Raw genomic sequence first — 23,585 nt, 5'->3', positions numbered from 1 at the left:
TGGACAAGGTCAGAGTCACTGTGAAAAGGTTGACATCTGCGTTTATTCATACCACCGAAGCCGGATTGGATCAGCCAACTCCTCCGATAAACAAAGCTTGTCGTAGAATAGTACAATAGATTTCAATAGGCCGGCTGCAAACACACACAAACGTGTGCCGGTCGGTATCCACACATGCTATGTAACCGTGGCGATACGATCACGCAACTCATTAACATGCAAGTGACAACACATAAAATATGCCATTGAGGCAGATCTACGACTGGACACTTTCATTAGGTACACAAGTAAATGAGATCCTGCTGAAGGATTGTTATTGTCGCAGTTTGCCATGCCGTAGGAAAGCGGCATAGTGAGAACAGGTTTTAATATTTTGAATAACCGGCCTCGAAGATGTATAAAATGGGTGAATTTTCCTGCTTAATTATCTAACCCTAAACGCAACAATAATCAGAATGTTTTTTTTTTTAGACCATTGGGGGCACATATAACATGTTGTACAGAAATATTTTGGGATGATTTCCCCTTTAAATTCTATACCAGAATTGAAGTGATGCAGTATAAAATATTCTGTCGTTGGTTCAGTTTTGTTCCTGTTTTCTGAAAAGAACATACATTTCGGACTACAAGCTGCGATTTTTTTCTCGAATTTTGAAACCCGCGGCTTATAGTCCAGTGCGGCTTATATCGGATGTTTTCCGTGATTTTTGTGATGATTTGATCACTTTTATACACTCGTAAAAAGGCTGTGGTACAGCACCGCTTTGCTGGGCGGAGGGATATGTGACACGGTCACTGAGGAGAAAAGTGGTGTGTTGAATGCATGTCCATCCGCCAGGCAAATAGTGCCGTATAATTCACACAAAGAAGAGAGAGAATGAGATCAAGATGGACATTACTGAAAGGAAGCTTTGATACACAAACCGTCATAATGGGGGACAAAAGAAATGTATATTATACCGCTTTTAGCTCAGTGGCCTAGTGGTGGAGTGTCCGCCCTGAGACTGGAAGGTTATGGGTTCAAACCCTGGTCGGGTCATACCAAAGAATATAAAAATGGGACCCATTGCCTCCCTGCTTGGCACTCATCATTAAGGGTTGGAATTGGGGGGTTAGATCACCAAATGATTCCCAAGTGCGGCACTGCTGCTGCTCACGGCTCCCCTCTCCCCCAGGGGATGGATCAAAATCACATGGGGATGGGTTAAATCCAGAGGACAACCAGATGTGTGTGTGACGATGATCATTGGGACTTTAACTTTTAGGTTAAAGGCAGTCGATTTGGCCCATTGTTGATGACATCGTAATGCGTCACCCTTTTCTACTCTGGAGCTATACGTGTAGCTTGCTAGTTTAATGTAATTTAGCGGTTCGTGCATGAATGAAATTAGCATGAACAGACCCTCATCATGGAAAATGCTAGAAGAAATGAATAAAAGCAACGACGAAAGAGAGACTGAGAAAGTGTGTGGAGAAGAATATTGAACGCTATTCCAATCGGACACTGAGGAGGAAGACTTCGATGGTTTCAGTGCACAGGAGGAAGATGAAGACAGCTCTTTTACTGGCTTTTTTTTACTTTTACTGGTATGTTTTTTTTTAACCAGCCCTGTTAGTGCTGTGCTGCCGTGTTGTTGTTGTGTTACCGCCGCATCTCAGTGACTTTTACTGGTATGTTTTTTTTAATCCGGCCCTATTAGTGCTGTGTTACTTCCGTGTTGCTGCGGTATTACTGCCGCGTCTCAGGCAGTTTTTGGAAAGAAATGTTCAGGTATGTTATTAAAACTTTAAAAAGGTTTTCTGTGTACTGTCTTTCTATGTAAATAACTCGTGCGCACGTGCGACTTATCGTCCGGTGCGGCTTATATAAGGGAAAAAAAAAACTAAAATATCACCGAATTTTAGTTGGAGTGGCTTATCGTCCGAAAATTACGGTAACTAGGCCTATTTTAGGAAGGTCACAATATGATGGTATAGTCACAACCTGAAGCAAAACTGAAATCAGAACCAAAGGTAGGCTTGCACAATCTAGGGAGATTGCATAAGGCAATACATAAATGCATAATACATAAATTGTATTAAATTGTTATTAAAATCTGTTTTGTCCTTGAGCGAGTATCTTCGTTTTTGCTATTATGGATGTAGTTCGCAATGTAGAGCATACTGACAGCTAACGTTCCCCAATTTAGCAACACCGTTGAAGAACACACTATGTTCATAAGTCAGTGTATGAAAAAAAGGGGAAATATTCAAGAACGAAAGGCAAATCTTTTGGGGTTTTTTTAATTTCTCCCGAAACCTTTTCTTGCCATATTTACACTATACACTTCAAGTTAAACAATGGAGCACGTCCCTCAGCATGCCCAAACATAGCAAGTCAAATAGCAAAATAAACATGCAAAGAAAATAATCATAAAAAAAGCTTATACAACAAGACATAAAAATGAAAACAAAATGCGTAAATGTTTACGAAAATACATGTCAGAGGTGCAGTCTGGTCCGAAATGTCATCATGTATCAGTACCATGTATGGAGCACCAGAGGGCAACCAGTGGAATGATTTGTAAACAGGACGAGAACAAATGTCTCTTGAGTTGTCTTTTCCCCCTCGTGGGCAGACTGGAGATGACGTTCATGTTTGAGGAATGTCTTGAAACAATTCAAACCCACACGGGATAGTAAAACAGAGCACATCAACCATCTCTCGAAAGCATGTTTTGAAGCATAGTTTCACAGGTTGGTCTCATCCCAAGTGGGGTCATTTATGCTCTTCAACACCCTCCTGACAACTTTCTCCAGATCTTTGAGGGCCCTCTGCTCTTCCTCTAGTGACCTTTTCATCTTTTTGTTGTCCTACACAAGAACAACAAAAAGTGCATGCTTAAAACCTAAAAGTGGATTCATATTTTTCATTCACAAGACATATTGAACTGTATACAAAGGGGAATAAACATACCGAAACACATTTCCACTACGCTGGACAAAAAACAATATCCGACGTCTCAGGTTAGGTCTCAAGATTTGTGAAAATAAGATAAATTGACTATGATAAAAAGATTCTATGCGCACATATGAATGGGGACGTGGTTATGCTGATAATTTTGAGCAGTTGAGGTTTAGTAGCTGAATAAATACAAACCTTTGCAATCGAGATTTTTATTGCTATCAAAATCATCGTAATTGTCATGTTTTTCCACAATTGTCTTTGTCACTGCATTGTAAGTTTGGGTTGGATGTTTTTATTTAAAATCTGATTCATCAATTAATCAATGAAAAGAATTGACAGATTAATTTGTCAATCTGTGCAAATTTCCTACATTTTCCAATTTAAATTATTACATTTAAATAATTTAAATTGAAAAACTGAAAAATTGTGCAGCTTATCCATGAGATCCGTATCGGAATGAGTGGCGGCCGATCTCACACATGGATGGTCTGTTGTTAGAATCGGCAGCATAAAACATTGATCAGAACACCTTAATACTTTGTGTTTTTTCACAATAGAGTAAAACTGACAGTAAAGAGGATAAAAATGGCTAATAACCACTAGAAAGTGTCTTTCTCATAAATCTGTCTTGGCTGCTCAGTGCTATAAGACAAAAAGAGGAACATAATGTGTGATGTGTAGAGACTTGTTGCATTTTTTTAGTCTTACCAGCTGGTAAATTCTATCTCCTGGCGTATATGACCTTTCAGAATGTTAAAATATTTATTTGAACACTAACTTTTACAATCATTTAATTCCGTATTTACCTGTTTTAGTTCTTGGACCTCGCCCCTCAGGGCATACAGCACATCCATTAGGCTCCTTGAAAAAGAGAAAAGAGAACAAAATATGTAGCTCTTTAGCATTGCTAATGGGTTTTTATCAAATTATTTGGCATACCGTATTTATTCTAATTATCGCCCAGGGCTATAATTAGAGAAGGTTTATGTCCAACAGGAGGGTGGGCGATTACTAGAGAACACTTTTTTTTCGATCGCTTCTCATCTCTTCGAGCCATTCATACAAGGCGTCATCAACTTCCTCAGTGTTCACTTTACGATCAGCTCCCGGCAGCCTTGAAGCAGTTCGAGGAACCAGATCAAAGGCACCTGAAGCATTGTGGTCCCGCAACTCTCTTGATTCTTTTACGATCGACATTATATTCTTTAATAGAAGTTGCATCAATTAAATACTCGTAACTTTGAATTCTTAACTTGATTTACAAACTGATGAGTTTATTACAAATCTTAGTAAAGTCGCTATGATTCAGACTGAATGTTTAGATTGCAGATTGTTGGTGGGCAGACGTAGCATAGTTGTGTCAATTACTGCATTTCTGACGGTTACCTGACAAAACACGCCATTTGAAAATCTGTTGCGTTGAGCTATCTAAAGTTATTTTAAAGTATGTGATCCATCACTGTAATGATTGAATAGCTCTGTCTCAAACTGGCTCTCCCATGGCGACGTTGCATCAGATTGGCTCACAACGGGTATATATAAGCCATCGAGTCTTTATTTACGTATATCTAAATCTATGGTAGTTGGAATCGTGGCAACTAATGTATGATGTATCTATGATGTATTTTTGCTCAGGTAAGCCAATTTATAAATAATGAAAATGGAAAAAAAAAAAAAATACTTCTCTTCCGCTGCGCTTTGTCTATTGCGACTGGGGTCGTCAAGCAAGACTTTCTCCTCGCCGGGAATGATCGCATGCAGGCCTGTTTCCCTTCGTGGTCCTGTTTCAAAACAAAAACAAGAGCTCAGACATTCAACACTTTACTTTGTCTTAGCTTTTCCAACAGCTGAGTCTTTTCTCTTAAATAATTGACAACAGTTTTGAGAGCATACGTGTTAGTTATGCAGAAACCAGACATAAATGTTGAAGGAAAAAAAAAGAGAGTGAAAAGAGGTAGTGCGCTTTCCAAAATAAGAGAATTAAGACAAAATCACAATGAAACACATCTACCAAAAGACATTTATTCCAAATTCATAATCCAGCCGTTTTAGGACTTGAACAATTCCCCAAGTATTTAATAAACACTCTCAAGGCGTCGTTAATGAGTTATTGAGACACGTACGTCAAGGACAATGATAGTTCAAGACAGACTTCACTCTGCATGTCCCAAATGTTGATTCCACAGAATACAACTGTCACAAAGTATAGCACGATACAGGACAGTGATATTCCTACAGCTCACTAAATTATTATTATTTTTCCCCAAGGTAATTAACAACTATATTATTTACAGAGGATGGGTGATGTACTCTGAACACTTTTAAACCTACTGCAACATTATTCTGAGATTGAGAGCATTCATATAAACACTTCAAATCTCGCTGCCTTGGACCATATTGTGAGATTAAGGGAGTTCATACATACACTTCAAGGTCGTATTAAATTTTGAGCATGTTCATACATCCGTTTCAATCCTCACCCGGAGAACATTTTGAGATTGAAGGAGTACGTCCATAGAAATGTTTCTGTTAAAATATTTTTTGTGGCCCTTCAATTCTTACACAATGCTGAAGGAAGGCATTACACCACATGACTTTACTTTACAGAAACACACAATATTTAATCAAAGTCTCCCCTTTAGGAACTATATCATTCACACTCTAGGTAGAGGACAAATGTTTTTTACATTTGACACATTCTCACTCCACCCACTGTCCAGTTACATGATTGTGCAAAAATAATTTAAAACACCATTTTCTGTCCAAATAAATAAAAAAAAATCATGGTTTAACGGTTTTATAAACTGATATAAAAATGTAAATAAATTAAAAACAATATTACAAAAAATAAATAGAACAAAAAAACGTAACATGGACATTATATGCAATATGGCTACACAAGCCAACCAGAATTTTTAGTACCAACACTGGAAAAATACTTTTGTCAGAAAAATAGTGACAAGCCAGAAAACACTGAGGCATGCCGGACTTTTAATGAGGCTAAACAACAGTTACCATGTTAGCTCGCCATAGTTGTCTGTTTGAAGTGTAAATAAATCTGGTCAAACTTTGACAGCCTTTTACTCAATATATTACTTTTTGGACATTTTGGGGAAAAGTGTCGAGTCTCTATCACAATTTAAATCTTGTATTCCAAATGTTTATGTTTTCACAGAGCTGGAGGTAGCTATAACTTATCTTAGCATAATTTAGCCTAGCATTAAAAGAGTTAAATAGCTAGTCTGGTTGAGTCGTTTTTTTAAGCCCATGGGGGAAGAGGTTACTTCCTACAAATTTTGTTGCAAGCAAAAGTGGGGTCCACACTCACAAATTACTGAGCGAAATGTTGCACTTTTTGTCTTTTACGATTAAAGTCAGCATCGGGCCAATCGTGTCCGTCATCATGATCAATGAACTGACACGAAAGAAAGTACTGTGTGTCCATTTCCAAAATATCTCACTACATTTTAAATTGTGGAACACTATAATTTATCACCAAAAAGGCATTTGTTTTCTTATAGGTTTGTTGTCCCTCAATAAAAGCCATTGTGATTATAGATTGGAATGAGGGGCATGAGGGGTTAAATTGGCATGCTGCTGTCTTAATTGGCAGCAGGGACAGAGATCATGGCTGAAGTTGTGTTCACAAGTGCCATCTGTGCTGTGTTCAAGCATACACGCTCCGAAACCACCAATGGAAATAGAAGCCAGACACCATCCAAGAGAATTCACTCCTTCCTGAACTACATCTGAATATCAGACAGGGTAAGAGGAGCCTCTATTTTTTTTTTTTAATCCCACCAACATCTCTCTTTCATGCTCACTCTACAGGGCAAAAAGAGAGTTCCCCATGTCACGTTTGTGCTCAAACGAGTGGGGTCACATTCAAGATAAATGAACAGGAATGGGCAAATGCTTACTGCATGACAGCTACAGAAAAAGAGGAGGCACATAGAAGGGGAAAAGGGCAAAGGCAACAGGGAAAACGTTTAAACGGTAAACGTTCAACGTTATTAAACGTTCTCAAACTGTCCAAAAATAAATAAAGCCAATTAAGTTAACAAAAACAACAGAATAAATAGAATTAAAAAAAAAAAATTACAAAAAAAACTACTAGAGATGATAAAAGAGGTAAGCATGCCACGTGGCAGAACGGAGAATTCTTTAGTTTTGGTGTGAGAAGCAGCTCTTGCGTGACACCGAGCCCATTCGGTAAGAGTGGCTGGTCCAAATGGAGTCGTAGTCCGAGTCCTCCGAAAGGTCGGAGCTCAACTCCGGTCGCGACACGCTGCTGCGGCGACCCGGTGAATCCACAGAGGGCCGATCCGCGTCGGCCAGCACGTGGTTGTGCATCAAGTCGGTGCCCTGCCAGGCTGGTATGGGGAGTGGGGGAGGGAGTTGTGGGAATGTAGTGGAGGGGAAGTTTGCGCAGGTTTTTCATGCACAACATAATGGCAAAATCGTGGGTGGGTGGGGGTAGGGGGGGTGCAGGATGGGACAATGGAGCAAATGCAAACAAAGAGAATGGCCAAAACACAAGAATGGATAAAGGTCAACCGGAGCGATGAGGAGAAAGGAGGGAGATACAAGAAGGAAAAGATACTGTTAGAAGGCACAGCTGAGGACATCAGTGTTAATAAAGGTCAGCAACCCAACAACAAATCCAAACACTGCCCATTTCAACAACAACAAGTATTTTTTTATAAATCTCATATTTTCAATATGGGCAGGATGCGGGTGTCAGTGTTAACGCAGCTGTCTGCCAATTCTGAGGTTCATGGTTTGAATCTCAGCTCTGGTTTTCTCAAGGTTCCTCCCACATTCTAAAAACATGCATAAGAGGATAATTGAGGACTATTGTCGTGAACATGAGTGTGAGTGTATTCTATTTGGCTCTTTCTCCATAACACTGCATTTTGGATACAAACACCTTCTTGGAAACATATCCAGCTCTATACTCCTCGGTTAATACTGCAGGAAACCGCATTGAACGCTTACGTCTGAATGGGACACTAACAAACAGGAATGAAAAATAATGAGCATCTCCTGAGTTTGTCAGCAAGTGGCTTCGCAGTTAAAAGGTTAATCGAGAGGAAACTGAAAAGAGCAAGAACATCCAGTGGAGACAGTGGGCATCCAGGATATACTTCCATTTTGAGCCATAACCTTAAGAGTTACAATGGTGCAGCAATGACAGTGGTCCCAGGCAAGCGCTGTGAAGCCCCACAAATTTGTGGTTCTGAATTTGCAAATTGGGATACTTGCAGGATTTGGGGGGGGGGACTGATATCTGAAAATATTATCTGAGTTATTTTTGTGCTCAGACCAAAATATGTTTTTAAAGCAATGCATTGGCCCCACCTTTTGGAATTTTTATACTGGTATTAGGTTAATAGATTTTTTTTTTTCTTCCCAGCGGCTTGGTGATGCACTGGGTAGCACGTCCGCCTCACAGTTAGGAGGGTGCGGGTTCGATTCCACTTCCGGCCCTCCCTGTGTGGAGTTTGCATGTTCTACCCGAGCCCGCGTGGGTTTTCTCCGGGCACTCCGGTTTCCTCCCACATCCCAAAAACATGCTTGGTAGGCCGATTGAGCACTCCAAATTGCCCCTAGGTGTGAGTGTGAGTGCGGATGGTTGTTCGTCTCTGTGTGCCCTGCGATTGGCTGGCAACCAGTTCAGGGTGTCCCCCGCCTGCTGCCCGATGACGGCTGGGATAGGCTCCAGCACACCCGCGACCCCCGTGGGGACAAAGCGGTTCAGAAAATGGATGGATGGATTTTTTTTTCCCAAATGTGTTTGAGATCTAATGTTTAATTGCTAGTGTTTTAATGGAATTAATGCACGGTCAAAAGCGAAACTGAAAGTATGTGTCTGCTTTTTTCCCAATGGAGCCATTAATAGCATGTGTAGTTAACTTCGACATTGAAATTGGGCTGTATTCCCTAACCTTGATTATTTTGTGTAAATCTTAAAAATGAGATTTGTTTTATTATAAAGTGCTTTTGTAAGCCCATGTGCAACATCCCATCCGTTTGTGCTAGTTTGTTATATTTAGGCTCGCCTTTTTAGGCCCTCATGTAAGGACATTTTTTTCATACCAGTGTGATTCCTCAATTCTTGAGTAGTCACTGATACCAAGCACAAACTTTGGAAACATAGAATTTCCCTCAAAAACAATGACAACAAATTTAAAGACCTACATATTCCAATATAAGATTTCTTTTAATTACATGAAGGTAATGGCAATTTTCGGCTCTTTTAATTTCCAGTTCCTGATTGTGAAACGATCACAAAAGTACGGTCGATACTTGTATCAGCCATCATTGCAAGTACCTTAAATTAAGGCTGGTATCGGCACCGATACCTGCCGTTATTGGTACTCGCCCATCTCCACCCTCGTGTGATCACATGGGTTCATGACTGTGTAACGTGCTCAAAGCAAGGTCATGATCCTCTCCGATTTTAGTGCTTTGCCGCCAGTAGCGCCGAGTAGGCACTGTGCAGTGGGAAAGGGATTTTCACAAGCAGTATGATTTGGTTCTCTTTGGTATGGTACACATTTTTCTTCATTTTCCCAAAAAATGGTCCAGCATGCTTGTTGTTGTCATAATTATGTAGGGTGTCACTAAATACACTGCTGTCAATTGATTTTCGGCAGAGGTGACTTTTGACAAAAGAGCACGTTTTACACTTATTTGTCTAAATCAAGAAACTGTGGTCCAAACAAATGTTTTTTCTTACTGGAGTTGAGTGTCTGCCTGGTTTTGGCACTGGTGCAGTAGGCCTCAATAACTTTTAGGATCTGGGCGTCTTCTTCCAGAGCAGCGGTACCTAAAGATAATTAGAGGTTATTGGTTCTTCATCACTCGAGAAGATAATAAGGCTCTGTTTTGATGGACACTGCAAGAGGAGCATTTCATTAACAATAAACGTATGATTGTGCTTGGTTAAGACCTTTTACTGCATCATACTGAGAGATAATATTTTGGTTACAGTATCAAGTGCCCATCATACACAAACAAAAGAAAACATACTCTTCCTCAAGGCAAATTCCTCCTCAGACTGTTTCCTCTCTGGCTTGCGCTTGGGAAGGAGTTTCTTGACACTCTTGGGACTTTTACTTAGATCCTACACACAGAGAGAAGACTACAATTACTGATAGTACAGAAGACATGTTAAACTCTTGCTGGTGAAGTTGTTGCAATACAATTTCACCCCCTTGACAGCAACATACAGAGGGCAAATTTCAGGCTGAACGAGTTTGCTTGCCAAAGATTCTGCAAGTAAAGGAAAAAAAGGAAAAGGGAGAGCAGAATTTGGTGGTGATTTGAATTAGAAAATCAAGACTGTCATTATGCTTCAGTACCATTGCAATATGTAGTATCTAAAATAGAAAGGTGGAAAGTAAATGGGGGGTTCGAATGAGGGCTGTCACAAACAATTCTTTTCAGAGTCAATTATCATGTTGATTATTCCATCGATTAATCGACGACACTCAAAGGTTAAAAATATTTTCATATTCATTTCTATACAAGGCCTGGTGTAGTTAGCGCTCTCTTGCTTCTCGCGACCGTTTAGGCTGCTCCTATAACCCGCAGTAGACGCGAGGACTTACTTCAAAAAATAGTACAGTAAAAGATCCTAAATAAATGATATAATTATGAATTATATAATCATAGGATTAAAGATCCAGTTATGACTGTCACATTAATGCGCTGACAATCTGCAGTTGGAACCAAGGACTGCAATGACATGCCAGTTATATAAGCACGTCTGGAGCCAGGAGGGAGCCTACGACCCGCTCGAACATTACATTGGCTTGCTATTTATTTTTACATTTCATACTCACGTTGGATCTCTACTAGCCAGCTACTAAGTTAAGCATTCGTGCAGTTTAACACAAATGAGTTTCTGTTACACATTTTAATATAATATCTCATCTACAAACACCATGTGGTACTTTTGCTTCTAGCGATGCCCTGTCGTTAAAAAACACGTTACATTGCAGCTGAGCAGCAATAACTGGAGTGGCTTGCTGTCTTTCACACAGAAAACCACGGTTCAAATTCCAGTCACGACACTAACATTCTAATGCGTAGGACAGACCTTAAATCTAAGACACTGCCTGGATTAAAATGAGTGGGAAGCGTCAGCAAGACCAAAAGTCACAAAACTATAATTACGGTTGCAATACCTAACGTCACTGGTGTAGTGTCAACTTCCACCAAAAGAGAGTGCTAAAAGACTGAATAAAGTCAGGATTGGTTTAACAATCGTAGACTAGAGTGTGAACTGTTAATGTCTGTGTGAAGCTGGCGTACAAGGAAGCCTCGGTCAAAAAATAAATATGGAGCAACAAGTTTCTGAAGTCGACTTGGTTGAATTAGTCGACATTTCTTCCAGCTCTACTTTGAATGTCAATACCGCAAATAACTTTGCTGGATCAACTAAGCTTGCCCTGACGTTTTCATCTCTCAACAAAAATCAAGAGGCTGATGGCATTTTATTTTGTTACAGATGAGACATTTAGCTTGTAGCCTGAGGTTCAGTGACATTAACTTTCTAATGTTGTTGTTTTTATCATTATATTTTGATGACAATACACCAGCAGCGAGTTCTTTTTTCAAATCCTTCAGTGATTCGTTGGAAGAAAATACAAGCTTCGCGCTTCATACAAGGTTTACACCGGAGTTCCGTTCATACAGTGGTGATGTAACCCGAATTTGCAAGTTGAAACGAGCCGTGTTCCGTCACTAATCAACACTAATGCAGTGTGGTAAAGTCATAGCCACAGAAAAGAAAAATAGTAAGTACATGGTTAACCGAGTGTGCCTCCTTGTGCCACCTGACCACTTATTTACGCCGCAGCTCCTTTTGGGGGGGGGGCTTGTGAGCTCAAAACCTCAAATGTCGAGAGCCTACTATAAAGAGTCACGTCGTAAACCCAAATTTAAGCTACCAATCAATAACTGCTAATACATGGACTTTCTTTCTAACCCTAACCCACTCACCTCCTTGTAGCAGAGGGCTGCAGAGGGTCGCAGCGGGGGTGCGGGCCGCAGGCAACTTAAGCTCCAGGGTTTGGGGGTGTTGGGAGGTTCCAGGGGGCCCCACATCATGGTGCTGTGAGATGTCCCATGGGAGGAAGGGTGAGGGAGGGTGTGATAGGTGGGGGCCACTGTCATGGCCCTTCCCTCTGCATGCCGGGACGGTGTGACAGGATGGGATGGAAGCTGAGGAGCCAGTGTTTCAAATGTTATTATAAATGGAATAAAAACAAACAGGGAAAAGGTGTGTGTTTGTGATCCTGACCGTGTGGCAGGGAACAGTGAGAGGTTTGTGGCTGGGCGCTGTAGCTGCAGTGTGCTTGATCTGCCGTGTTAGATGTTCCACCCAGTCCTGCAGATCCTGCTGGCTGGTGCATGACACCTGAAGACGCTCAAACATGGGGCCTGCCCAAAAAGGAGTTGTTGAAGGCCTTACGATACGACAACAAAACGTTGCTTAATGCAAACACGATGTCGAGGTGGTTTACCGCTGAGCTCAAAGGCATTTTTGTGGGTTTCACATTCTTCGAGCTTGCTCACCGACATGCTGGCCAGAGGCAGTTTTCCCTGTGGATAGCAAACACACCATGAGAAGTGAGACCAAAATAAATATGAAACATAGGATCACATTCCTCAACAATAACCTGGAATATGAAGCCGCTCATCCTGGGGCTGGCCGACAACATGAGGAGGACGTGGGGGAAAAGCATGAGGTAACGCTCACTCTTTTCCTGAAGGATGAAAAGAAAAAGGCACAGAGAGAAATGTGGTTTCCAATTGGCTTGTAAATATTCCAGATTCACAGTTTTATGGTCATACAGTAGCAGACATTAAACCAGAAATTTAAATAGGCTTACTCAACAAATACAATCGATAAAACTTACATTTCTAGGGTGTCAATCTCAAAAATAAAAGTTTTTGCTATCAAATGCCAAAATGAAAGGCATGGTTCAAACATTTGAAAGTCAAACGGACAACAGTGGACAAAGTGTGGCTTTACCTCTGCCCCAGGAGTGTGCACAAGGACCTGGCTCATGTAGAGCACAGAGCCCAGGGTCTTGATGTCGTCACCCTCCCACAGCCGGATGGATTCAGTCAGGATCTGCAGCTCCAGCTCCTTACGCTTGCGTACCTCCTGGCACTGTGCCTGACATAGCAGAAACAAGCAAGCAGTCAGAATTCAAATCTCTAAGTAAGAATGTGAAGATAAAATCTTACAGAAAGATGTTTGAAAGTGGCCATGCACTTCTGGATGTCACTTTTGTCAGGGTGACTCTCCTGAAAGACATCAAATGTGTTGTGTCACAATGAGATAAGATGCAAGATTACTTTATAGAGTGTCAACATTTATACATACACACCTCCATGTGGCGCTCCAGCTCTTTGAGCAGGGTGGGGTATTTGTCGAGTCTCATGAAAGGCTTACTGAGACCAGTGGTCAGAGTGAGGATCCCGGGGCTGACGGCACCTCGTCCCTCCATGAACTCCCCCAACGTCTCGCTGCAGACACACAATGACAAAACAATTTGTTGGGGGAAAAAACATTTCAATCAGCATAAAATCGAAAGTGGCTTGAATGCAGCTGGTGCATTCAAAGACGGACCTGTGTTGCGTCAGCACGTTAACTGCACAGGGATGGTTGGAGCAGTAGCCCACATAAAGAGCCTTCATTTGGGCCATGAGGTTGAGGAAGAAGCCTCCCACCCTCTGCTGACTTTCTGGAAGCCTTGGAAAAATAACAAGAAATGTGTTGAAATCATTCACTAGTCATACCGTTAGGTGTCATCTTTATAAAATTACACATAAATACTCAGTTTTGATGACAAAAGTCAATTCACAATATTTTGGCAGCATGACCATAGAACTTTAAGTGTATTTCTATGTCTAATATTGTGCCCACATGAACCTTGTTATTTTAAAGAACATGTTTGTACATAATTGGATAAGTGTGGATAATTCCAGTTAGTGTTGATTATTTTTTTACTTTGCATGTACAGTTGATTTTGTTGTCCCCTTTAAATAATGCCATGGAATTATTGGATGACATCATTAAAAAGAGAAAAGAAAAAGGAAAACTCACAATTGTGTCCTTTTTATTTTGTGAATTATTTTTTCATATTAAAATTTTAGATTTTAAACTGATAGATTCTAATATTTTCTATAATTGTTTTCATCAAGTATGCAACATTTAGGTCTCACACAATACTGGGGAATGGAGGTATCAGGATGCTGGCTTTTTCAGGCATTTTTGTCACCTCCAAATGGGAAAAAAACTGACCTGGGCACATTGACTTTAACTAACTATCTTTGTAGTACAAAGGGCCAACGCTAGAGGGCTCTGCATTTTTGTTATGAAACGGGCTGGGCTGTTGCTTGCTGCCACTGCTGCTTGCTGCTGCAGTGAGACTGTGCTGGAGGGGTGGGCGAGGGGGATTTACTTGGTGCATTCCTCCAGTGATTGGACGAGCATCTGTTGGAAGGTGCTGATCTCCTCCAGGTTTCCCAGGATCAGAGATAGATCAGAGCTGCTCAGCCTGAAGGTGGAGACAGTTTGTGACTATTTAGCGCCATTCGTTTTATACTTTGACTGAGCGATGCGGACGTACTTTTCAAAGCTCTGAAGAGGGCGCAAGTAATTTGTGAGGAGGATCTGAAGATCCTTGGAATACTCAGTCTCCGTTTCTAAAATGTTCTGCAACACCTATAAACCCAAGCAGGAGAATTACATGATCAATTCAGAAAGTAATGTTGAAACAGTGCCAGACATGCTTACCAAATTGTAGTATGTCTTGCTAATGGCAGATGTGTCAAAGCCTTTAGGAGGACTTTTAAGGGTACCAGATTTGGGTGACACTTGCTTATCTATGGAAAGACAAACAAATACAGAAATATACAATGAGCATTGAGCAGTTAAAAACTTAATTCAAGTCTCCAGACAAATCACATCTTAACGTCTGTACACAGTGAGGGCACCCACCAGAGCCTTTGACTTCACGGACGTAGTTGCTAGGAAACCATCCCGTCTTGCCGTTGAGGGTCCCCTCCCACCAGCCCCCGTCCTCCTGACGAGTCACGCCAATGATGTCACCCTTGTTAAAGGTGAGCTCATCCTCGTTAGTTTGTAGGAAGTTGAAACGCGCCTTCACCAACAGCTGCTGCCCACTGTTCTCTGACATGTCCTGAAAACAGATACAAGAGTGTGACAGAGTAGAATAACACTGAAACATGCAATGAATTAATTTTTGGGGGGGGGGAGTTCTCAGTGCAAATGCTGTGAAAGTATCGGCGAATAAATAGCTGGCGAAAGAATCCACAGAAGAAAAAATATAAAATGTTGAGTAACAAACGAACCATGAATATTTATACAGGCAATGCACCTCATGACCAGTAAAACAAGCATCAATTTTGTTGTATACCTGTTGTACAATGACAATCAAGACATTCTATTCCATTCTATGCTATGCTATGCTATGCTATGCTATGCTATGCTATGCTATGTTATGCTATGCTATGCTATGCTATGCTATGCTATGCTATGCTATGCTATGCTATGCTATGAACCTAGTGCCAGCATTAACTACATGTCTATTGCTTTGAACAATATGTGTTAGTTAGTAAATTCATTTCAATCACTGTACTTACCAGACTGCGAAACTGGTTTTGCAGCAGCTTGGAGGATCGAGCCAGTGAAGCCTGGCAGGCCAGAGACTCAAAGGACTTGATGCGGTGGGCTGACGAGTGTCGGGCACACACCGAATCACTGCCCACGCCGATATCTGGAGAGAAGTGGGCGAGAATAAAAATATCTCAGACCTGGTTGCTGCGGTCAGTACCGAAACATGTTCATTGACTACTCAGCTATTAGCTGTTACGAACACCCACTTGTACACATCGATTTGGACTAACCTGCAGTCACTTTATTCAGAGCCACGAGACTACTCAGCACCTTGGAGAAGTTCAGACCGAGCAGGAGGTCACTGGCCTCAAATGGCTGCAGATGAGAGAGGGAGGGAAGCTTGAGTGTCACAAAACTCCAAATGTTCCCAATCATAACACAGAGAAATCCATTACACTTCTGGTTGTCCTCATTCACAGAATTAATGAGCACCAGGGCGGAGGAAAAACACAAACTCAGCAGACTTGAACATCTGCAGCAGCCACCAAGTCGACCCTCGTTACACTACACTCCGCATACACGTTGAATTATGCGCTGACATATGAGTGAAGAAGCCCAGTGCGATCAGTGATAGCACCGAGAACAATCGGGACTTGTTGTGGAATATGTTGACAGTCGCAAAAAATGAAGACTGATGACCATTAGACCTTAACGTTCATGTCAGTGTGGCTGCCAATTCGGTTGAATGGCAGCGATTGTATCTCTGATGATGAGGAGCGTCTCTTCCATGCGGAGCACTGGTTATATTGCTAGTGCTTCAGTAATTCTGAAGATGAGTGACTGAGATTCAAATCTTCTGCTCTGATTGCTGATATGCCTCAAGGTGATGTGTGGATGTGGTTTTGTGTTTTTCAACATTACAAGTAGATGGTATTTGTGTGTATGCTTTGCGGACTGCAAAATTCACAGAAAACGGCCCTTTGTGTGTGCTTGAAAGCACGCATTGCAACATGTATCCTTTCAATAAAACAAGAGAGACACATGATAGGTTAACAACACAATAGCTTTCTGGCTCAGCAAATGTTGACTGTCACTGAGTACTCCGTACAACAAAGCACACCACTATGGACACGATATATTCCTATCCCTGCAAACATTGAATGTCACAAAGTTGGGGTGTCAAACTCATTTTTTTCGCGGGCTGCATTGTAGTCATAGCTTCTTTCAGAGGGCCATTATGACTGTCAACCCAAATAAATGTATGAGCACCTCATATTATATACAGTAAAAGCTACGATACAAACTGACAAATAACTCGTTTTCAAATCAGACAAGTAAAAACTAGTCAAATATAAAAATAAAAAATATTATTAAAAGTGAAGACAATTTGCCATTAAAGTAATGACACACGAATTTGATGCACAATTTGTCTTCGCGGGCCACATAAAATGATGAGGCGGGCCGTATCTGGCTCCCGGGCCTTGGGTTTGACACCTGTGGACGAACGGCTCATTCATTCCTGTGTGTGAAACTAGATGCATATTGATATAGAAACAATGTAAACGTCACTGCCGTTATATTTTAATAAGTTCAATGTGCTACAATTTGCAAATAGTTCGCCATAAGCTATTGCTCTGAATCAAATTTAATCTTGAATTTTTTTATCATCAAATCAGAGGCGTTTGTCTGTACAGCTGGGGCGTCGCCACCGCAAGGCATGACGAAGCCCATACACACAGAGGCACTTCAATAAGATTCAATATTTGAGATCTCGATTTGACCGCCACGATTCCCAGTGCTACTGCAGAGCCATATGGTCATGATTTTTTTTTGTCCAGATCACACAAACAAATCTAAAATGTATATACCACGTAAGATACCTCCATCTCTGTATTGGTATGAATAATATAAAAAGGTTGATATTTCGGTCTATGAATTACAGGAGTGGTACTCAGCCATTTTACAACAAGGACATTCTGTGCGGTCTGATACTGAATAGCCCACGGACTGATACTCGATTCCTGCTCAGCCATGTGTTGATAAGAGACACGCTTTGGAGCAAGCTAGGCTGAGTTATGTTTGTTGGAGAAGCATCAACTTGCACTGAGAAAAGTCTATCCTGGCATGATAATTTAATGACTGATGTTTTGCTCCAGTAAAATAGGAATACTGTAACAATGTTTTAGTTTGTTCAGTGTTAGTTTAAATAAAAAGAAGGTAACTATAAGAGATGCGTACTTTGTAAAAGACATGAAACGAACAGTCACGCAAAAGTCATTTGAATCAGTGGTCCCTATGCAGTCTCTAACTGATGTATAAAATTAAGTTACATCCATTGATGGTCATTCCGTCCCAGATGGATGTGTGTTGTTTTGTCAATCCCAGCTTTTCGTTTAAGTGCTTTGTGTTAGTCAATATTAAATCATTTGTACTATCAATTATTTTGTTCCTTCACTCAATTCATTTGTGTATCGCACTAAGGTAGTCAGTTGGGCTCGCGAGCTGGTTCCTCCATTTGGTGAGGTGTGTGTTTCCATGTCCTCCTTGTCTTGTTGTTCCCAAAGCACTTTCGAAGCACCGCCTTTTTTTACCATTCCCAACCTCCACACATTCACATCTACTATGTTAGACCCACAAACTTAAAAATCCCGGACATTGTGTCCCATCCCCATGTTGGCAAGATGCAGATGTGTGGTCCTTGTTCATCGTCCACAGCCGGGTCAAATACAAACTAACATAGATGCGGAGGTGTGGAGCGAGACAACACACACATTCGACACGACCTAAGGACTCACCACACAACACAGTCAAGCCCAGCCGTGAATGCACAGTTAACACTGGCAAGCAGGTTCATTTATTGCAGTGAGTGACTCTCCCCTGCACATGTATGAGGCAGCAAAGAGATAGATTTGACAGAATCGTAAAGAGTTCAATCTCCTTCATTAGTCAGGACCGATGGTAGATAGAGGGTGTGACTCCCCGCAGATGGAGCAACGTGGGTTCATAGCCAGCAGGGTGCGGCACTAGTCTGACAAAGATCCAACTGGGTTGTACAGATGGCAAAGTCCCAAACAACATATAATCCTGCTCAGTCAACTTTAATCAAAAGAATCAAGTCATGTATTTCAACATGCTGAGTCTTGTGGGCACATATTAGCTCCTGGATAATAGATTAGAATATTATATAATGATAAATTAGCAACAATATGGCAATCACTAGCTAATTTGATCGCATAACATCATAGCAGAAAGACTGTGTAACACGCCAATGAAATAACAAGACTCCTAACAACCCAATTTTCTCACATTGTCTATGAACAACAACAACAAAAAAAACATTGTTTAAAAAAAAAAAACCATCCTCCACTGTATTTCCAACATAGTGAAATTTCTTGGCATTACATTGTTATACAAAAGTGACAGTTCTGTCAAGCAATCAGCAGTGTTTAGCGCTCACCGCTCTGCAACCGGTACCTTAACAAAAAAAAGTTGTAAAAAGCGAGACAGAACAGATACATTATCAAGGACCCTTTAGATAGGAACACGATACCGTATAAATGTGTCAGACCCATTGACCTCCAGCAGAGAGCCTAAACAAACGGACTTCCTTCTCCAAAGACAATCGGTCAGACATTTGCAGACATTTCAGCTGTGTGGGACTGCTGAAGGGCCCGTTTCATTTGTCCCCAACTCTTGTTGGCTGGCGAACCAGCCAAGAGGAGCAGCGCTGAAGAACACTGACTGGCATTGTCAGGAGAAGCGTGCTTCAATGACCCTGTGTGTAAGGGCGAAAGCACCGCCTTACACGGCACACTCCCCTTCATATAATCAGATGGTATTCTGGCATTCCTATCAGTCCGAACCCACATCGATTAATTACAATTCGAGTCAACATGCCAGATAATGACATCAATTGAAGACATGCCCTCTTTCGAATATGGGAAGTAAAACAGATTAATCAGTTCAACCATCCTGATTGGCTGAAGCCCCGTTTCCACAAGTCAGTATGGTTTGGTTCACTTTGGTGCAGTTTTTAGTATGTTTTCATTGTAACAAAATATCAGACTTCAACCATCCAGTGGAAATCATTGCATGTCACATTGCAGGAAAAAAATAAGATACAGTATGTGAGAAAAGGGAAAAAAAAAAAATCAGATATAACCTACAGTGTGAATGTAGCATAAGTGTCTGTCATACAAATACAGTATTAACTATAATTATGGTACTTACATTATATAGACTTAAAAAATGTCTTCAGTAAAAAAAAATCATAAAGGTTTCGTGTTTCTATTTGTGGGGGAAAAAAGCTTTGATTTTTCTTTGTGTTTCAGGTCAAAACAAAGATTGTACGCATTTCTTCTGTGATGATACCCCAATTTTAATGGCTGCTTAGAATTATGGTTTTCTGGCAAGGCCATGCCAGATTGTTGTTTTGGAAACGAGTAATGTTGGGAAAATACATCAGAGTGTTATTTTTCGTACTTATTTAACGCAAATGCGATTTGTAATGATCTTGAAGTAGTTGTGACAACAAAGCCACGCATGACTACATAGATTTGCAATAGCTTGAAGCTTCTGGGTGTCTAAATCCAAATGTGAGGCTGTAGACAGGCAAAGTGGGCAATAATACCGTCAGTGGCTGTCTAGAGAAGTTTGCAGAAATGTTACTAATGTAATGTGGTCGCGACACTGCTCCGAGGGAGCCGGGCGATGGGTGCTTTGCTCCCCGGCTGCAGCCTCCTCCCCCTGCCAGCACAGCGGCAAGCTTTGTTTCAACATCTCCTCTTCAAGCGTTTCATAATCGCATTTAAAACTAAGTTTGGGGAATGTAGAATGTTTTGCCGATGTGTTAAATATTACGTGCGCCGTACTCTTACCTCGACGCGGAAAGATGTGCAGCCCTTGACAAACTCCTTTATGTTGCTCAGACACTCGCCGTCGTTCTTGGGCTCCTGGTAGATCTGAAAGGGACGAGGAACGCCAACATTAGCGACACATTTCCACTTCTCCGGCTTGGGGGTCACTTTAGTTCACGTTCTCAAATTTAATAACCCCAGAAAATGGTAAACATACACAACAATAAGATCCGCAGCAACTCCGATATCTGGAGCCTGTGCTTTGCTCATGTCCCGCTGTGAGCTCCCGTAGCGAACTGAAGACGTAGATGAGCTGGGTTGGAGTCTCATCGGAAGTGACGTCACAAAATTTTTAATCGGGCAATAAAGGCCTAATAAAAGTTGTACTCTTTTCCCGTACTGCTGCCGCAGAAAAACTACAACACCTCACCGGATCTGCGAGACCGGAAATAAACATCAGAGATTTCATCCGTTTTTAGAAATAAAACCATCATGGCGAGTGGGCTGTTCATTCTTTCTTGAGAAATCAGAAACAAGGTTAATATGGTGACTCAAGACCGTTATATTGCTGTTAAGTTCAAATAGTTTGTTGCACTGTAGGCTGAATCCTTGTTTACATTTCATATGCATATTTTTTATATTGCCCAGATTTTGAATTCTTAGAATGGACTGTTGAGGGGCTATTTGTGTGACTATAAATTGAATACAATTCAATAAAAAATGTCTGTATAAGAAAATCAATCCTGTTCTTCATATTAAGGGTATCAAAATTTGTTAAAATAATGGATCAGAAAAAAAATCTCGGTATTTTTTTAACTCATAGTTAATCGCATATTTTATTTCTTGTGAAAAAATAAAATATGCGGTTCATTATGGTTAACAATACAAAAAAATGCAAAAATTTAAATAAAATATGTTAATGTTTTGCTTGACAGCACTAACATATATATATATATATATATATATATATATATATATATATATATATATATACAACGTGTTCATATTGTATTCTCAACAGTCTTATTACCTGTATTTTGGAGAGTTTCTTTTAGCTGCATTGCTTGTGTATGATGTATGAGTAATTTTCGCCGATATGTATGGTCATGTCAATCTCTTTCAAGCCTTAAGAATAAATAGTGCTGGCCAATAAAATTTGAGCCGAGCGATACGAACAAACCCGAATGAACTTGTGCGACACATTGATTGCTACTTGCTTTATAAGATGGTTGACCATTTGCTGAGAGTGAATGCAAATTGTAAAACACAAGCATTCACAACCAAAATAGACACTGATTTAGCATTATAAAACACAATAATGTTCATTTGAGATGTCGGTATTATTTTTATACACTTCGGGTTGCCCTTCTCACGTTTACCTGTAGTATCTGTGACGTTGGGCGTCAGTTACTCATAACTGCCAAGCCCATTACAAATTACCATGTTGAGTGACTCGGCATTAGTTGCGCCCAGCGATACTTTGTGGATGAATGCGTGTTGTTCTTAACATTTGTTAAAAATGCACCAGTTGGTATGAGTTTTAATTGTTTGGTTTCACTGTCTTTGTAGTGTCATTATTTCATGTTTTACTTGATGTATGAAAAGCACTTTGTGATAGCTACAGCTATATAAATAAAGTTGTATTGCAGGTGCATTACAATAGGTTCTAACTACAGAATATATTAATTAAATCATCACAAACTTTGAAGTTTTTCTATCTTTTATGGATCTCTACCTCCTGGCTCACCACCATCGCAGCAACTTTTTTTTCTACACAGAGTGGTTTATGCGATCACAGTAACATTAGTCTGTGTGGAAAAATGGTCCCTGCAAAGGTCCGATGCGGGGATTTTGATTCAACCTTTCTCTGTAATCAAGTTACTTGAGTCATACAATGAATGAGTTGTTGCAATCCTGTGCAGAATTTGGTAAATTAAAGTTCCATTATAGAGTATATAACCTGTGTATCCACACACTTGTGACATTTCTTTTTGGTGCAAAAAGATTTTTTGTACAATGTAAATTACAATAAATGCATTGGCACAATAAAGCTAAGCGAAACACCCCCCCCCCCCCCCCAACATAGCCACACTATGTGAGGGGGGGCTGCCATGGGCATTAAATCGGAATTGGCCGCTTAAATGGATACCGACACACACAAAAAAAAAGTTTGGTGCATCGTGGAGGATTTCTTGCTGCTTTTTAACAGGCTGATTTAGTTACCACCCTGGGGGCCCCTGTCGAAATGGGCCCGGGCAGTTTGCTGACGGACACAAACACCACACTGTGTCTTTAAAAAAAAAAAAAAAAAAAGAGAGAGGGGGGGGGTGGGAGGGGGTCCATCTGCGTTGGACTTGGCAAGTCAATGGCGGCTTATAGCTACAGTATATGGTCCACATCAGCATATTATTTTCACCCAGTATTAATGACATTTGAAATCCCTTCAAATGTGTTGTCCGTATATTAAACTGCTCGCTGTACTGCAAGATTTATATTATTTCAAAGCATGTGCATTGGTTATTCTCCACACAACAATAATAACGTCGTGACGTGACCTACTAACGAAATCTCCTCATGGGCCAGTGGGCAGGGAGTGAAGCCAGACAACAACGCCGCGTCGCTTCCACGGATGTGGGCAGTACACAGACACGCCGAACCTTATGCGGAGGGAGGGAGGGAGGCAGGTTGCGAGGAGGAGAAGGGAGGGGAGGCGTACAACAATCGCGCTCTTACTTTCTCCGTGGATCCGGGGCTGAGGCGCTCCAGGAGCCTGCAAAGCACCACGCCATCCTTGAGGGAGCTGTGCAGGAAAGCCTCCGGGTCCGCAATGCTCTTCTTTGGCGACTCGAGCACGCCGAGCGTAATGAGCCATGTCACCGTTTGCTCCGCCGAATTCATGTCCACATCCGAGTCGATGGAGGGAGAAAGAGGGGCGGAGGCGGGCGGGCGTGTGTGTACCTCGACAGCTCCTGGCCCCGCTTCACGCTGTCATCCCGGAGCATCCACAGGAATGATGATGATGCACGCGGGGAGAATAGGGGATAGAGAGGACCGGGGGGGGAGGAGGTGCTCCGGTTTCTTCCCCTCTTCGGTAGTGTGTTTCCCCTCCCTCAATCTG

The 23,585-nt window shown here is 41.2% G+C and overlaps 1 protein-coding gene across 2 annotated transcripts; it reads right to left on the bottom strand.

Moving 5' to 3' along the window:
* Window positions 1-2,280: 2,280 nt before the first annotated feature.
* On the bottom strand, window positions 2,281-23,380 carry arhgef7a (Rho guanine nucleotide exchange factor (GEF) 7a). Of its 2 annotated transcripts, none has more exons than XM_085920737.1 (21): window positions 23,201-23,380; window positions 20,489-20,572; window positions 15,902-15,986; window positions 15,638-15,771; window positions 14,973-15,174; window positions 14,769-14,857; window positions 14,602-14,696; window positions 14,434-14,529; window positions 13,599-13,721; window positions 13,357-13,495; window positions 13,214-13,273; window positions 12,996-13,142; window positions 12,640-12,726; window positions 12,484-12,562; window positions 12,261-12,400; window positions 11,960-12,181; window positions 9,983-10,076; window positions 9,690-9,779; window positions 4,629-4,728; window positions 3,754-3,808; window positions 2,281-2,853 (listed from the first exon to the last, which is right to left on the bottom strand). In XM_085920737.1, exons 1-21 carry the CDS (start codon window positions 23,363-23,365, stop codon window positions 2,731-2,733), a joined length of 2,409 nt encoding a protein of 802 aa, XP_085776863.1. In that variant the 5' UTR covers window positions 23,366-23,380; the 3' UTR covers window positions 2,281-2,730. The 2 variants fall into 2 exon arrangements, with proteins under 2 accessions (XP_085776863.1, XP_085776864.1); XM_085920738.1 differs by lacking the exon at window positions 23,201-23,380 and adding an exon at window positions 20,685-20,799.
* Between the last annotated feature and the right edge of the window lie 205 nt (window positions 23,381-23,585).

The sequence above is a fragment of the Syngnathus leptorhynchus genome, chromosome 9, assembly GCF_054491065.1.
Source record: "Syngnathus leptorhynchus isolate UIUO chromosome 9, UIUO_Slep, whole genome shotgun sequence".
Lineage (NCBI taxonomy): Eukaryota > Metazoa > Chordata > Actinopteri > Syngnathiformes > Syngnathidae > Syngnathus > Syngnathus leptorhynchus.
This window is presented reverse-complemented; position numbering and strand designations above follow the sequence as displayed.